The 16,913-nt window shown below is 41.4% G+C and overlaps 1 protein-coding gene and 2 non-coding genes across 3 annotated transcripts in view; all 3 read left to right on the top strand.

Annotated features, from left to right (window-relative positions):
• Hsdl2 (hydroxysteroid dehydrogenase like 2) overlaps nucleotides 1–7,537 on the top strand; it is a 35,281-nt gene extending 27,744 nt beyond the window's left edge. The window contains exon 11 of the mRNA XM_032903466.1: nucleotides 6,355–7,537. Within this exon, the coding sequence (XP_032759357.1) occupies nucleotides 6,355–6,467 (113 nt within the window). The 3' untranslated portion in view covers nucleotides 6,468–7,537. The remainder of the gene's footprint in view (nucleotides 1–6,354) is intronic.
• Nucleotides 7,538–11,034: 3,497 nt separating this feature from the next.
• On the top strand, nucleotides 11,035–11,094 carry LOC116890609. The gene has a single exon (XR_004386760.1). It is a non-coding gene; the product is annotated as a small nucleolar RNA SNORD75 (small nucleolar RNA).
• A 4,480-nt stretch (nucleotides 11,095–15,574) lies between these two features.
• On the top strand, nucleotides 15,575–15,633 carry LOC116890422. The gene has a single exon (XR_004386621.1). It is a non-coding gene; the product is annotated as a U7 small nuclear RNA (small nuclear RNA).
• The last annotated feature ends 1,280 nt before the right edge of the window (nucleotides 15,634–16,913 follow it).

Genomic DNA, 16,913 nt, shown 5'->3' with positions numbered 1-16,913 from the left:
TGTTTCAATGACTAAAGTGGAACTAGTGTGTGCGCGCTCTCTATATGTGTGTGCTCTGTGTGTGTGTTCTCTATGCATTGTGTTCTCTTATGTGTGTGTTCTTGAAGCATGTGTGTTCTCTGTGCATGTGTATTCTGTGTGTGTGTGTGCTCTCTATACATGTGTGTTCTCTGTGCATGTGTGTTCTCTCTGTGTGTGTTCTCTATGTGTGTGTGCTCTCTGTGTGTGTTCTCGAAGCATGTGTGTTCTCTGTGCATGTGTATTCTGTGTGTGTGCTCTCTATGAGGTGTGTTTTCTATGTGTGTGTGCTCTCTATGCACACACACATAGGTGCAAATGCCCAAGCATATATACACATGTAGAGGCCAAATGAGGATGTCTGCTCTACCATACTCTTCCATAGTCCCTTCTGACATGCGCTCTCTTGAATCCTGGGGCTAGGCTGGCAGCTAGCAAGGCCAGCAATCCTCCTTTCTCGGATCCCCACTCTGCTGGAGTTACAGGCATGTGTGTAGACACTCAGCTCTTTGCTCAGGCCCTTAAGCTTGTGCAGCGAACATTCCTACCCACCAAACCATCTCCCTACCCTCTTCAGCTTCTACAGTAGCATTACCTGTTTATTGAACAAAACTAGAAAAAGCAATTAAAAAAATAAAAATTATTTTTTACTACACTATTGAAAGGACAACCATCAATTCATTTGGATTAGCATCTTATATGGATTTATGTCCACAAATATATATTTATATATTTGTGTGTGTGTTTATAAAAACAAAATTATATCATTTGATGATCTTTTTAAACTGTACATTATAACATTTTAATTAATTTGTGCCTCCTGTCATTTATAATAGTTTGGAGTATCAAAAACTATGTTTAAGCTGGGCAGTGTTAGTGCATGCCTTTAACCCCATTCTGGAGGCTTCAGAGTTTGAAGCTAGCTTGGTCTATAAAGTGAATTCCAGGATAGCCAAGGCTACACAGACAAACCCTGATTTGAAAAACCAAACCAAACCAAACCAAAACCCTATTTTCTTATTAGAGATTAAATAGCATTTTTGTGCATTTAATAATGATCAGTAAATATTTGTTTGTTTGTTTTTGTTTTTTGAGACAGGGTCTCTCTATGAACTCCTGGCTGTCCTGGATTTTGCTATGGAGAACAGGCTGGCAATGAATTAACAGATATCAATGCCTCTTAAGTACTGGGATTAATGATGTGTAACACCACAGCTAGCCTAAATGTTTGGTAGAAATGAATCGTAGATTTTTTTAAAAAATTAAGATCAGTTTCAATTAAAAATGTATTATGCTGGTTAAGGTGGCACAAGCTTATAATCCCAGCACTTGGGAGGCTAAGGCAGGGAGATTGTGAGTTCAAGGCTCTATGTAGTTTGAAGTCATTCAGAACTATCTATTAAGACCCTGTTTCAATAAACAAAATGAAACAAGAAGTCATTGACAGTGTCTAAATTGAATAAGTTAAATATACCTAATATCTATTGTGTAATTGTTGTGGTTTAAGAATGAATTTAGCTTGAGAGAAAAGTGTTTTTCACTAGGGCTGGAGAGACGGCTCAGTGGTTCAAAGGACCAGCTGCTCTTTCTGAGGAGAAATCCTTGTGGCTAACAAGTTTCTGTAACTCCAGTTCAGGGAATTTGACAAACCCTTTTCTGGCCTTTGCAGGCACTAAATGCACATGCTGCATAGACATATATGCCAGCAAAAACCATACCCATAAAATAGATATAGGTGAATCTTAAAAAAATCATTTTCGTCATTTTATAGAGGTGGTGACCGAGACTCTGATAAATTAACTAATCATCCCAAGATCAGATACTGAGTAACTAGATACTGGAGGTAGGATATGAATCTATATGTCTCCATAGTTATTCTCTAAACTTAGCTTATTATTCAGGTGTGGGGAGGTAGCTGGGTGATGGGGTGTGGCGAGCATGCACATGCCACAGTGAACTGGTGGAGGTCGGGATAATTTTGTAGAAAAAGTGCTGGGCGTCTGACTTGTGTTGTCAGGCTTGCACAGCAAAGGTCTTTACCTGCTGAGCCATCTTGAAGGCCCCGCTTGCTCTTAATTATTCTGCTGCTCTGACTGACCTTCTAATCAATGGGTTGGTGAACCAGCATCTTCCTTTGCATTACTTTAATACAGGACCTCATGTCGTCCAAGCTGGCCTAGAAAACTGTATAGCTGAAGATGAACTAACCCTCCTGTCTCCCCTCAGAGCTGGCACCACCACTCATGGCTCAGTGGCTGCTTTGACCTTTCCTTACAAGCTTGAGACCGTGGGCTTTCCGCTTCGGTCTGTGAGTGAGTGTGTTCTTGCATTTGTTGACGGATTCCCCAGGTCACGAGTTATGGGAGGCACATTTTATACCGGCCGTTTAGATTGGGAACATCCCGCCTTTGCCCTTTCATTGTATTTATGAATGCCTTCCTTAGCATGGGTACACATAAGACCTGGAGCCTAAGATGTCTCTCTTAGAGATCGCAGCCATTTCTATGTCTATTTATCCAGAAGTACAAAAACCTAAGATAACAAATCCCTCTCTTTGACCAGTAGAGGTCACTGTGTGGCAAAACAGGAAGTAATAAAATAAACTGTTGATAGGCTCAATGGCACATGCCTGCACTCCCAGTTTATTAGGGGGCTGAGGCAGGCTGATTGCTTGAGCTAGAAGTTTGTGGCCAGTCTAGACAACAAGGTGAGGTCTCTATCACTTAAGGAAAAAGGAAAGAAAATAAAGTAAGATTACCTTATCTGAGGAGGCGTGCATATGTGTGTATTATTACATTGTGATTAGTAACTTTCTTTCAAAGTTTTTTTCTCTATAGTTCTGCTGTTTTTAAAAAATAATTACCATCTTACTAGAATCTTAAAATTTTGGGTTAGATTCCCCAAAATTGCTAATGGTATTGAACCTTTAAAAATGTGCTTGTTGGTGTCTATTTCTGTAGTGTCTTAGAGAAATGCTTATTCAGTCTTTCTTTGTACACGTTTTAGTAGTATGCATATGGGTGTCTTGTTTGCATGTGAGTCTGAGCACCACTTGCATGTCTGGTGCCCATGGAGACCAGAAGAAGGTGTCAGATCCCCTGAACTGAAGTGGAGCTACAGACTGCTGTGAGCCCCATGAGAATGCTGGGAGCAAACTCAAGTTTTCTAGAAGAGCAGCAAGTGCTCTTAGCCACTGAGACATCTCTTTAGTTCCCTCCTTTAAACTGAGTTGTTTTGTCCATGAATTTTAAGAATTATTTTATATTTCCAGGTATGCTATATGTAAATACTTCTTTTTTATTCATTTTAAAAAAAAGATTTATTCTATCTATCCATCCATCTATCTATATCTATCTATCTATATCTATATCTATCTATAAATGCTGTCTGCATGTACGCCTGCATCCATCCATCTATCTATTTACCTATGTATCTATGTATCTATCTATGTATCTATGTATCTCTCTCTCTCTCTCTCTCTCTCTCTCTCTCTCTCTCTCTCTCTCTCTCTCTCTCTCTCTCCATGCTCTGTCTGCATGTACGCCTGCATCCATCCATCTATCTATGTATCTATCTATGTATGTATCTATCTATCTATCTATAAATGCTCTGTCTGCATGTATGCCTGCGTGCCATAAAGGGCATCAGATCTCATTACAGACGGTTGTGGGCTGCCTTGTGGATGTTGGGAATTGAACTCAGGACCTCTGGAAGAGCAGCCAGTGCTCTTAACCCCTGGGCCATCTCTCCAGCCCCTCATTCACTTTCTTGATGTATTTTGAAGTAACATTTTAGAAGTTTTGATAGGAGTATAGATTTACCTTTTTGTTGTTGCTTATGCTTTTAATGTCGTATCTAAGACTTCCTGCCAAATTCAAGGATACAGAGTTAAAGCTGTACCACTCGTATCAGCTACTTTTCGGTTGATAAATGAGGTAAAATGCCATGACCAAGACAACTTACATAACAAAGAGTTTATTTGCCTTCTGGTTTCAGAGGAAGTGTCCATAGGGGAGGCATGGGGCAGATGCACAGAAGCTGAGAGCTCACATCTCAGCTACACATGAAAGAGGGGAGGGGAGAGGGAGGGAGGAGGGGAGGGGAAAGAGGAGAGGGGAGAGGGGAGAAGAAGGACTGGGAGTGGACAGGGCTGTAAATTCTCAAAGCCATCTTGAAATGGTGTGCTTCCTCCAGTGAGTTTCACATCTGACCAATTCTGTACCCTCATACCTAACCAACACCACAAATTGGGGACCAGGTGTTCAAATATAGGAGCTTACAGGGGACATCTCCATTTAACACATAATACTCCTGTGTTAAGACTTTAAAATTTTACTTCATAATTTAAGTCTAGATCCATTTTGAGTTAATGTTTTACTGTGTGTGTGAGGGGGGGTGGTGAAGTGTGTGTGTGTGAGGTGTGTGTATGGGGTGGGTGGGTGTGCATTCCATGGCACTTCCGTGGAGGTGGAGGACAACATTATAGATTCTGTTTGCTCCTTTAACCTTTATATGGATTCTGGATATTGAACTCAGGTCTCTAGGCTGAGCGATCTCTTCAGCCTCAATATTGTTATTTCTTTATTATTACTACTAACCTCCAAAAGCATGGAATATTTTCGGTTTTTTGCTTCTGCACCTACATTTCATATGTCACAGAGCTGAGAGGTGGGATAGGCCACTAATGTACCCGACATATGTTGTTCCTTATTGGAGAGATGAGCAATGTCTAAATTGGCAGAATGTTAGAAGTTATAAAGGCTGGGCATACCTGAAGCACTGTCATCCATGAGCTGCGTGGCTTTGGCTGAGTTAGAATCCTCTGTGAGCCTCAGTTTTCCTATTAACCTTCTGCTCCAGGTTGAACTGGCACTGAGTTAGTAGTAAATACAAGAAGGGAAGGTATCTTTCTCTGTAGACCAGTATTATTTGTTAGTTGCTACAATTCTTCCTTCCTTCCTTCTTTCCTTCTTTCCTCCCTCCTTCTCTTCCTTTTTTTTTCTCTCCCTCTTTCAATTTTTGGAGATAGGGTTTCTCTGCATAGCCCTGGCATCCTAGAACTTGTTTCTGTAGACCAGGCTGGCCTTAAACTCAGAGATCAACTTGCTTCTGCCTCCCAAGTGTTGGGATTACATAGCTATAATTCTATTTGTAGTGCCTACATTTCTCTGGTTGAAAAATGCTAACATGAACTTTTGTGTTCATAGACTATACTTAAATAATTTTGTAAATAGTGTGTATGTCTGTCTGTGTGTCTGTGTGTCTGTATGTGGGTATGCCCCGGTGTGTGCAAGCATCCTCAGAGACCAGCAGCATCAGACTCCCTGGAACTGGGGTGCTGGGCGTTGTGAGCCACTGGACATAGATGCTAGGAAACAAAGTCAGATCTTCTAAAAGAACCCCTAGCCACTGAGCCATGTCTCCATCCCTACACACTATACTAAACATAAAAACATTTAGTGTATGTGTGTTTCCATGTTTATATGAGTACACACATGCGGGCACCACTGTGCATGTGTAGAGGTCAGGGACAGCCTTGGGTGTCAATCCTCACTGTCCAGCTTTAGACAGGGCGTCTTTGTTGTTCATTACTGTATATGCCATGCTAGCTGTCCACAAGCTTCATGGATTCTCCTGCCTCTGCCTCCCATCCCAAAGTTGGAACACTAGGATTGCAGATGTGCACTACAGTGCCCAGCTTTCCTTGGACTCAGAGGATTTGCACTGCGGGCCTAACACCTGTGCAGCAAGTACTTTACCCCTGAGCTATCTGCCCAGCTCCTAACCACTGTAGGTGAATGGTCTCAGTTGTTTGTCTTGACACAGTGTCACTGTTTAGCTCAGGCTGACTTTGAACTTACTATCTGCCTGACTCAGCTCCCAAGTGCAACAGTTACAAGATGTATGCCATCATGCCCAGCTTAATAATCATTCAGTAAATATTTTGTACATTTTTATACCATTTCATTTCTTCATTTTAAACTTGAAACAGTTAAAGAGTTTAATGAGCTGTAACAGATTGGAAAATTAAATAACATAGTATTTGCCCACCAGAATTCATTGGGGGCTATGTTTCTTTGGTACTGTGACCAGCATATGTGTAAATGTAGCATCCTTAGTTCTTGCCATTACCTTCTGCTGACTGTCTCTTCCGTTATCTTTTGTATTGTAGGGTATTGTTGACATCCAAGTCAGGAAGTGAGAGTCCCTAGATAGTAATGTGACCTGCTGTGTAGACATCTCTGTAACTCTGGAATTCTTCCTAGAGTGCATGTTCTTCAAGTGCCTCATTCCTTAGGACACTAATGTTGCTCTCTGTCTCATTTCTCATTTTAGGGAAGTTAAAGCCAACCATGGCATTTATGTCAGGAAAGTTGAAGATTAAAGGAAACATAGCCCTAGCAATCAAATTGGAGAAGCTAATGACCCACATGAATTCCAGACTGTGAAGGACAAGAAGTAACAATGTTGACTGTTCTCCTTAGAAGTAAGAAGCTCAGCAGTTAAAAATCTGTTGTCTCCCCCACTGTCTTTAAGGACATATATGTTTGTTCTGGAAAAAAAGTAGAATTCTGTATCTATAAGACTTGAAATTGTAACTAAAACAACTAGCCAATCAAGTATGAGTTTAATTAAGTGACATCCTACTACATTGTGGTTTTTCCCCAATTTCCCCTCTATGCCTTTATTTCATTCATTGCCTTCTTGCAGAAAAGTATGTATCATGAACAACCAATTGGTATCAAGGAATAAAATTAGCTGTTTACAAAACTTCTCATGGAAAATGAAGCTACTTTATCTTCACAAAGACAGGTGGGTGAGAGTTGGGTGAGGGAATGTAATTTCTGTAACTCTGACTGGCTTGGAACTCACCCTGTAGACCATGATAGCCTCGAACTCACAGAGATCTGCCTGCCTCTGCCTCCTGAATGCTGGGATTAAAGGCGTGCCCCCCCCCCAAACCTGGCTTTTCTTTTTTTTTTTTTTTTTTAAAGGACTTTTGTTTTGCCCGGCAGTGTTTTATAGACTTCGGAGCATAATACGTGCAGGCAAAATTTTGCTTAACTTACCATAAGCATTTTATATTATTGATCTATTCTACATACCTAAAATTTTCAGCTTTTCCCTTTTTTTCCAAATGGGTTAAGCCGACTGGCCTTAAACTCAGGACAGTCCTCCTGCCTGAGCTTTCTTAGTGCTATTATTCTAGACGTGAGCCACAGTGCCTGGCTATGTTGAGTTTTCAAGTGCTAACATATAAAAATATAGTTAATTTTTTTTTCTTTTTTCTTTTTTCTTTTTTTTTTCCTTCGGAGCTGGGGACCGAACCCAGGGCCTTGTGTTTGCTAGGCAAGCACTCTACCACTGAGCTAAATCCCCAACCCCAGTTAATTTTTTGAGTATGGCTTATGCCCTGCAGTAGTCAAATCTATTCATTACCTTCTCAGCTTCTTAAAAACAGATTTTTTAGATCATGTTATCTTCAAATAAAGATGAATTTATCTCTTTTTCCATTCTATGCGTCTTTGATTTCTTTTTCTCATCATATTGCGCTGACCCATCAATATAATGGTGAATATTAACGGTAAGAACCTGAGGAATAAAGGAAGACCTGTCTCAAGACCAGAACAATAAAAACAAAACTAATGTCATCCAATACACAAATCACTATATAATTTATTTACTAAATGTATATACAAGCTTTTTCCCTCCAGAGTTAACCAACCAGCATCACAATGAATTAGAACCTTAAAAATTCCCTTGTCTTCCTCTTCCTCTATCCCTTCTTTCCTTTGTCTCCTGTGTGGAGTCAGGGGACCACTTGTAGGGACTCAGTTCTCACCTTCCACCATGTGGGTCCTCAGGATTGAATTCAGGTCATCAAGTCTGGAGGCAAGCGCTTAACATACCAAGTCACCTTGGCCCCAATCAGAATATTTTATCACCTGCCCCAACATACACTTTAGTATATGTCCCTGTCAACAAAAGATTTCAGCCCTATGCAACTTCCTCTTGTTACTGACTCGCCTGCTCGACATGTGTGGAGACTCACGCTTCATTCCTAATAGGCTGCCTTCACCTGGTGTAATATTACCAAGGTCTATTCATGCCATATATATGTCAAAATTTGTTTGATACATTTGTTGCATTGACATGCGTTTTGGGGCTTTACATAAGTCACTTGAAACCCTGTTATGCCCTGTCACCGTTGGCGGACTCAAACTTTCCTTCTTGCTCAGGGATTCAGGATTCATGCCAGGTATGGCTCTGTAAAATTCTGCCTCAGTGGCTTATGATACAGTTCACTTGTTTTTCATACCCGTGACTCAAACACTTTCCAAAAAGCTTTCACTTCTTTTTAAAATTATTTAACTTTATGTTTATGAGTGCTATATATATGTATACTATGTGTGTTCCTGGTGCCCAGGGACAGGTTAGAAGAGGGCATCAGGTTCCTGGAACAAGTTACAGATGGTTGTGAGGCACCATGTGGGTGCTGGAATTAATCCTAGGTCTTTTGTAAGAACAAGATCTAACTTTTGGTCATCAGTCTAGAAAGTCACTATTGTGGATTACAGTCAAAACAAATAAAACACATGACAAAATCACAAGGAACATTTCATTCCTTTTTACTGTCAACGAAATTATACATTTATCCCTTTACAGATGGACATTTGAGTTTTTCCAAGTTTGGGGCTATTATGAATAATGCTGCCTGTGAGTGTTCATTTGAATTATTTGTGATGATATATTTTCATTTTTCTTGGTTATATAGCTAGAAGTTCTGCAGCATTGTAAGTAATTTTTTTAAACCTTTGGCATGATTGCCATTTCCAAAGTGCATAGCACCCTTCAATCCCACTAGCACCAAATGAGTTCTCATACCCCCACATCCTCATCAGAGAGTGTTTCCCGCCTTTGTCATATTCATCTTAGAGGATGCACAGTTGGCATCTGTCTTAGGGTTTTACTGCAATGAACAGACACCATGACCAAGGCAATTCTTATAAAGACACCATTTAATTTGGGCTGGCTTACAGGTTCAGAGTTCAGTCCATTATCATCAAGGAGATGGCAGCGTCCAGGTAGGTATGGTACAAAAGGAGCTGAAGTGTTCTACATCTTCATCTGAAGGCTGCTAGGAGAATACTAACCTCCAGGCAGCTAGGACTAAGGTATTAACACCCATATCCACAGTGACATACCTACCCCAACAAGGCCACACCTTCAAATAGTACAACTCCCTGACTTAAGCATCTTCAAACTACCACATTCCTCTCTGTGGTCCTCAAAGGCTTGTTCAAACACATGAGTCTATGAGGGCCATACCCAGCCATAGCATAATAAAAATGTACAATTATTCCAACTTCCAAAGTTCCCATAGTCTATAGCAGTCTCAACAATGTTAAAAGTCCAAATTTCAAAGTCTCTTCTGAGATCCATCCAATCACTTAACAGTAATCCCCAAAGCAAGACAGGACATCAGCTGGGCAAACTCCAAACTCTACATCTCTATGTCTGATGTTAAAGCAGTTTCCAGATCGCCATTCCTTTTTCATCTTTGTTGACTGCCACAAAGTTCTTTCTCCTGGGCTAGTTCCACTCCCTATTAGTAGCTTTCCTCAGCAGATAGCCCACGGCTCTGTCATCTTTAACATCTTGGGGTCTCTAAGGCAACTTCAATGTTACAGCTTCTTGTTCCAATGTCTGGGATCCACTCACAATCTTCTGGGCTCCTCCAAAGGTCACTTCTCCAGCTCTGCTCTCTGTAGCACTCTAAGCTCAGGTTGATCCAATCCACTGCTGCTGCTGTTCTTGGTGATCATCCCATGGTATTGTCATTTCCAATACACTGGGGTCTTCCTCTGCAACTAGGCTTCACCAATAGCCTCTCATAGGCTCTCTTTATGGTGCCAAGACTCAACTTTTTTTTTTTTTTTTTTTTTTTTGGTTTTTTTTTTTTGGAGCTGGGGACCGAAACCAGGGCCTTGCCCTTCCTAGGTAAGCGCTCTACCACTGAGCTAAATCCCCAGCCCCCAAGACTCAACTTTTTTTATATGACCCCTTTGGTCCTGGACCATCAATTACAGCTGAGGCTGCACCTGCACCAGTGGCCTTCCCTGGCCTCTCACAGTGCCAAGCCTCAACTCCTCTTCATATCCCATTCGTACCTTCAAAACCAGTACTATCTGGGAGACTCTTACGCATTACCAAGAACAGCTGCAGCACAGATACAACCTTGGTGATCTCTGGAACACAGCTGCTTTGTACTCTCAGAAAACACTTCCCAGATTTCACCTCAGTGATGCTGGTCTCTTCTTAATTACTGCTAATTTCTTAGCTCTGGCTAATCACCACCAATTGTCCCAGTAGTCCCTTCTATTCTTGACTCTAAAGCCAGAGCCACATGGTTGAAGCTTCCAAGTTCTCCTGCTTGCTGGGGCTGGAGCATGACTCCCTTTATCTATTACCAGCTTTCTGTTTTCCAACTCCCTCACTACCTAAGCTTGGCTGTCCTGGAGCTTGCTCTGTAGACTGATTGTGAACTCAGAGATCTGCATGACTCTGTCTCCTGAGTGCTGGCATCAAAGATGTCTACCACCATGCTTGGACTTAAGCTTTTTGTCACCTAGAACTTGCTCTGTTCCAGGCTGGAAACTCAAGAGATCTCCTTGGCTTTTGTTTCCTGGGATTAAAGTTGTGTACAACTAAATTTAGCTGGGTGGATCCTGTCCCAAAATCCCACTCCCTTAATCTGTTATCTCCTAGAACATAGAATTCAGCTTCATTCTACTTCCTAGTGTCCCTTTAATACTTAAACCATATATTTTGTATTTTTCCTTTCTTAACTTGCTCCTTTTCATTAAAATGTTCTTCTTAAGAGTGATGCTTGCTTTGGGAGCTGTGAGGTGAAGCCGAGCAGGAATGGCTCTGTGGACCTCTGTGATGGGACATCTGGTGGAATCTCACAGGCAGGTAGGTCAGTGGTGTATCTCAAAAACATAATGCACATAAAGCCAATGATGGTATGAGAATAGTGGACAGAAGGGATTTCTGAAAAACACTTCTGAGGCTTTGAAAAAAAAAAAAAAAGAGTGATGCTTAGGGGCTGGAGAGATGGCTCAGTGGTTGGGAGCACTGACTGCTCTTCTAGAGATCCTGAGTTCAAATCCCAGCAACCACATGGTGGCTCACACCATCTGTAATGGGATCTGATGCCCTCTTCTGGTGTGTCTGAGGACAGCTGCAGTGTACTCATATATAATAAATAAATAAATCTTAAAAAAATTAAAAAAGGACTTTAGTAACCACACAACAGAATTTACACCAGGCTGTTTTGAGACTTCCTTTTTCAAAGCAATTAATCTAAATCTCTTCACTTATTCTCAGGCAGATTCTTCTGCCAATGGCAAAAAGCAGTCACATTCTTCACCAAAATATGACAAAAACAGTCTCTATGCCACATACTGAAATTCTTCTCCACTGAAACCTCTTGGGCCAGGTCTACCCAGCTCAAATCACTCACAGCAACAAAGTCTTCCATGTTTCCACTAGGATAGCCCATTAAGCCCCACTTAAAGGATTCCACTGCTTTCTAAATCCAAAGTTCCCAAATCCACATTCTGCACAAAAGCATGGTCCGGTCTATTATAACAGTACTCCAACTCCTGGTACCAACTTCTGTCTTAGGGTTTTACGGCTATGAACATGGCAACTCTTACAAGAACAACATTTAATTGGGGCTGGTTTACAGGTTCAGAGGTTAAGTCTATTATCATCAAGGTGGGAGCATGGCTGTGTACAGGTAGTCACGGTGCAGGAGGAGCTGAGAGTTCTACATCTTCATCTGAAGGCTGCTAGAAGACTGGCTTCCAGGGATCTGGGACTAAAGTGACACACATACCTCATCAAGGCCACATCTTCAAATAGTCCCACTCCCTGGGCCAAGCATATTCAAAACTACCATAGCATCCTATTGTGGTTTTTGGTTTATATGTCCCCAGTGGACTCTATTTTGTTATTTTAAAGTCCTAATGTACTCAAAGCCTCCATTCTGTCATGTATGTATATTAATCACAGCTATTCTAAGGGTTCTATCTAATGACTAGGACATCTGGGACGTGTATATGTTTTGATAGTCCTCTTTTTCATTTTGGTTTTTAATCTTTTTTCCTTGTTATATATATGGTACCAGATATTATGTATTAAATTTTTTTAAAAAGCTCCTCCACCAAAGATTTATTTTTTGCAGGCAGAATATTGGAACTTCATCAACCAGGGATGGAAGTAGTTCAAGGCTGAGTTGTAGACATTGGTGGGACCAGTTTGATCTGATTTTTCTCAAGACAATTTGGTTCATAAACAGCCTCAGTTGAGACACTGAGAGGTATTTGACCAGAACCACCTTCCTATTTAATAACTCTTTCCATTGGTGTCTTAGGGTTACTATTGCTGTGATGAAACACCAAAAGCAAGCTAGGGAGGAAGGCATTTATTTGGCTTACACACACACACACACACACACACACACCACAGTTTATCATTAAAGGAAGTCAGGATGGGAACTCAAATAGGGCGGGAATCTGGAGGCAGGAGCTGATGCAGAGGCCATGGAGGGTGCTGCTTTCTGGCTTGCTCCTCCTGGCTTGCTCAGCCTGCCTCTTCCAGAGCCTGTGACCACCCGTCTCAGGATGGCCCTACCATAGTAGGCTGGAATTTCCCACATCAATCACTAATTTAAAAAATGTCGGGGCTGGAGAGATGGCTCAGTGGTTAAGAGCACCCAAATGCTCTTCCAGAGGTCCTGAGTTCAATTCCCAGCAACCACATGGTGGCTCACAACCATCTGTAAAGAGATCCGATGCCCTCTTTTGGTGTATCTGAAGACAGCTACAGTGTAAAGTAAATCTTTAAAAAAAAGTCTATGTCTTACAAGTTGACCTACATTCCAGTCTTATGGAAGAATTATCTCAATTGAGGCTACCTCCTCTTAGATGTCCCTAGCTTGTGTCAAGTTGACATAAAACTATCCAGTACCATGAGAGAGCTAAAGATAATCTCTTTTACAATATTTTCTGAAGCAGCTTCTTCTCATTGCTTGGTTTCTTGTCCCTTGTGTTGCAGGTAAGGAATCCACAAGTGCTTTGGGGCAAATAGGTATATAGAATGACTGTTTTTAAAAGCAATTACATACAGTTAATTGTGGCAAAAGTAGAATATAAAACTTAGTTTCTCAATTACTTTTAAGATGTATTGGTTGTGTTAAATATATTTAAATTTCTTATTTATGTGTATGCATCTGCATATGTATGTTCTGGTGTGGCTGGGTGCTCATGGAGTCTAGAAAGGTGCGCTGGCTCCCTTGGAGTAGAGCTGCAGGTGTTGTGAACCATAGGATGTAGGTGCTTAGAACTGAGCTTGGGTCTTCCGGAAGAGTAGGAAGAACTCCTCACCACTACACCCCCTCCTGCCCTGAGATTTACATTTGTAATATTTACTTTGTGTGTTTCGTGTGTGGTATGCATATGGAGGTCCAAGGACAACTTAAAGGGACTGGATCTCTTCTTCCACCCTGTGGGTTTGGGATTGAACTCAGGTTGCCATGCTTAAAGGCAAACACCTTCACTCACTCACTTAACCTGAGATTTTGTTTTTAATGCAATCTGTACTATGTACGTATGTATGTATGTATGTATGTATGTATGTATGTATGTATGTATATTGCATGCGCGCGCGCACACACACCACACACACACACGCACATGCACACGCACACACACTCAATTGTGCATTCTCGAGCATGGACTTTGTAGGCAGTATTGTATTGCAATGTCAATGTTAACTATGCTTGAGAGTAGGACCTATAAGTTCCTATTTTGCCTTTTCACACGATTTGGGCAATGTCAGCTATCTCAGGAACATGGGATCATTTAGAATTTGTCCATTTTTGTCGATTCTGGCATGGCTTTGGTAGGGATAGAATGACATGGTTCTGTTGTGCCTCATTTGAGAGTACAAAAGGCCAGCCAGGAGCTGACTCCAGCAATGTAATCACATTAGGGTCTCTTTATTATAATGTGGGCTTACTAACCACTAGCCCACAGGATGGTTTGGTGAAGCAAACTCTCACTGGGACAAGGTTTTATAGAAAATGGAAGCAAGTGAGGGGGTGTCCATTCTGGCAAGCATCTAGTTGAATGTCTATTGTGAGCTGAAAGGTGGGTGCTATGAAGCAAGACCGTATACAATCACAAATGGTCTGAAAGTACATCTGAAACAATCAGACTAATCTTTGGTTGACTGTTGCTAGGAAATAGCTAGGGAGTGACTCTGGCCAAGGACAAGCCATGGGGTCCTTCCTGGGTGCAGCTTGGGTAAGGCTGTGGGCCAAGTTCTCAGGTCTTTTTTTTTTTTTTTTTTTTCCTTTTTAAGATGGAGGCTAGTCACAAGATGAAGTAGGTGTGGCCTCTCAGTTCCTGCCCCTGAGACAGGGCCAGCAGTCATGGGCCTCCACAAGTGCTGATGGCTGTTGTGGGCATAAGGCTTGTTTGTATAATAATGTACATGTTTTCACGATCCTCTGAGGAATGTCCTCCCTGTTAACATTAATAACTCCATGATAATCAGAGACAGAGTAAGTCCAGGAGGCAAAGGTGTGGCTAAATTCATAGCAAAATGGTAAACACCTGGAACCTTTAGGACAGCCTCTATGGCTGTGGAAAAGAACCCTAAAAACATGAGTTGGAAAATATATAATTTCTCAACTGTGCTAAAATATAAGGATGCAATATGAATTCTATAAGGAGCTTCACAGATGTAAAGGAACAGAGGCAGCTGTGCTATGGGCCACCGTGTCAGGAAGATGCTAAGGGAGAAGATGAAGAGAGTTAGGGAGTGGTGATGGAAAGGTGAGACCCCACTCACTACATTTTTTTGTTGGTGTTGATGATTACAAATGCAGGCAGATTCGGGGTTTCAGGATCAGCCTGAGACAGAGCTAATTTAGTCCAGGTGTGAATGGTAATCTAAGGATAAGCTCCCACCAGTTAAATTTACAAAAGCCGGTGATCTCTGAATTCTTTTGCAATGTTAAAAAAGGAAAAAAAAATGTACTTGTCCTTTTCCTAAGAGTCAAGGGACTAAAGTCACAGAATGCTGATTCACCAGATGGTCAAGAGGGAACCTGGGATAAATGAATTGATATGTAAATAAAATCTGGGATTTTGGTCTGCAGGAGGTGAGCTAACAAAGCAATAACAGTTCTTTTTTTTTTTTTTAGAATGTTTTCTCTAGTGAGAGCTGAGCTATCTGGAGATCTCTGGAGAGCAAATATAGTTCAAGACTTCTTTCTAACAGGATTTCTGATTTTCGTTGGAAAAATCCACGGAGATTGAGTACAAATCTTTTAGAAAGAGTACAGCTCTTTTAGAATTTTTGTAGCTCTTTTAGAGTTTTTTTTTCCTAACAAATTTGGTCAGAAATCCTAAGAATTACTTAGAGAGCTGCCAAGCATTTAGAATGTTTTCTAGCAGCTAGCCAGAGAAGGCTGTCTGAAGAGTGACTACAGCTCTTTAAGAATTTTTCTGGCTTTATGATTTTGATCAGAAAACCCAAGAATTACTTTTAGAATTTTTCTAGGCCTGGAGAGATGGCTCAGCGGTTAAGAGCACCCGACTGCTCTTCCAGAGGTCCTGAGTTCAATTCCCAGCAACCACATGGTGGCTCACAACCATCTGTAAAGAGATCCGATGCCCTCTTCTGGTGTGTCTGAAGACAGCTACAGTGTACTTATATAAATAAAAGTAAATAAATCCTTAAAAAAAATGATAATTGCTGCTTAAAAAAAAGAATGTCAGCCTTAAAGTCTTCAGGATTGTGAGGGCAGGTGGAAGCTGCCGTGCAGGAAAGAACTGACTGATGGGCAATTGAAGTTATCTGATGTCCGGATGACCCTGGATCTTTCATTTACAATCTCCTACATTCTCATTTCTCACCTACCCCAGCGGTAGGAATGGCTGAGATTTCCTGTCATAGGAGGAGTGAGCCCAACATGTGGATAGCACCTAAGGCTGACCAGGTTATTTCTAAATAACTTCCTGCCATTATAAATGTCTCAGAAAGGACTCAGGTCTGTGAGAAGAAAAGGAAGTCTGGAGCCAGACTGCTTTGGATGAATCTGAGCTCTAATAACAAACTATGTACTCAAGATTTTTTAGTTTCTCTAAGCCTCGGTTTCTGAAAACTAACACTATAATCATCTTATGAACTGCAATATCACTTCTCAGTATGTACCTGAAAACACAGGGCTGGAGCGATGGCTCAGTGGTTAGGATCACTAGTTGCCCTTCAGGAGGACCCGGTTTTGATTCCCAACCCCCACAAGGGAGCTCCCATTTGACACCCTCTACTGGCCTGGGAGGGCATCAAGGGCATCCCCAGTACAGAGATATTCATGCAGGCAAAACACCCACACACATAAAAACAATTAAAACTTGTAGCTAATTTTCCATAGAAGAGCAATGTTACTAGCACCAGCTTTGTGGCGTTCTTAGGATTACCTGAATTAACAACCCACTAAGTCTTGGCACAAACGTAGCAGGTAGGTGCTATGAAAAGGTTTTTAAACGTACAGCCTTGCCTCAGTAGTGACATGTGTTAAGTAGCCTTCAGGCCCTTGTGTACCAGAGCATCGGTCTGAGAGTTTTAGCTGTTACAACGGCCCCACTCCCTAGGTGGGATGAGTGTGTAGATGCGAAACTTCAGCTCTGAGTTCAGCGAGTCTATTCTTGAGCCAAATAAGAAAGATGGTCCAGCAACATGGATTCATATTGCCCTGAGAGTCGTGCTCCACTGTGGAAGTAGTTACATTAGCTTTTTAAAAATTAGTTACAGAA

Source organism: Rattus rattus, chromosome 1 (genome assembly GCF_011064425.1).
Source record: "Rattus rattus isolate New Zealand chromosome 1, Rrattus_CSIRO_v1, whole genome shotgun sequence".
NCBI classification, from domain to species: domain Eukaryota; kingdom Metazoa; phylum Chordata; class Mammalia; order Rodentia; family Muridae; genus Rattus; species Rattus rattus.
The sequence above is the reverse complement of the archived record's forward strand: the minus strand, read 5'-3'. Positions and strand labels throughout refer to the sequence as shown.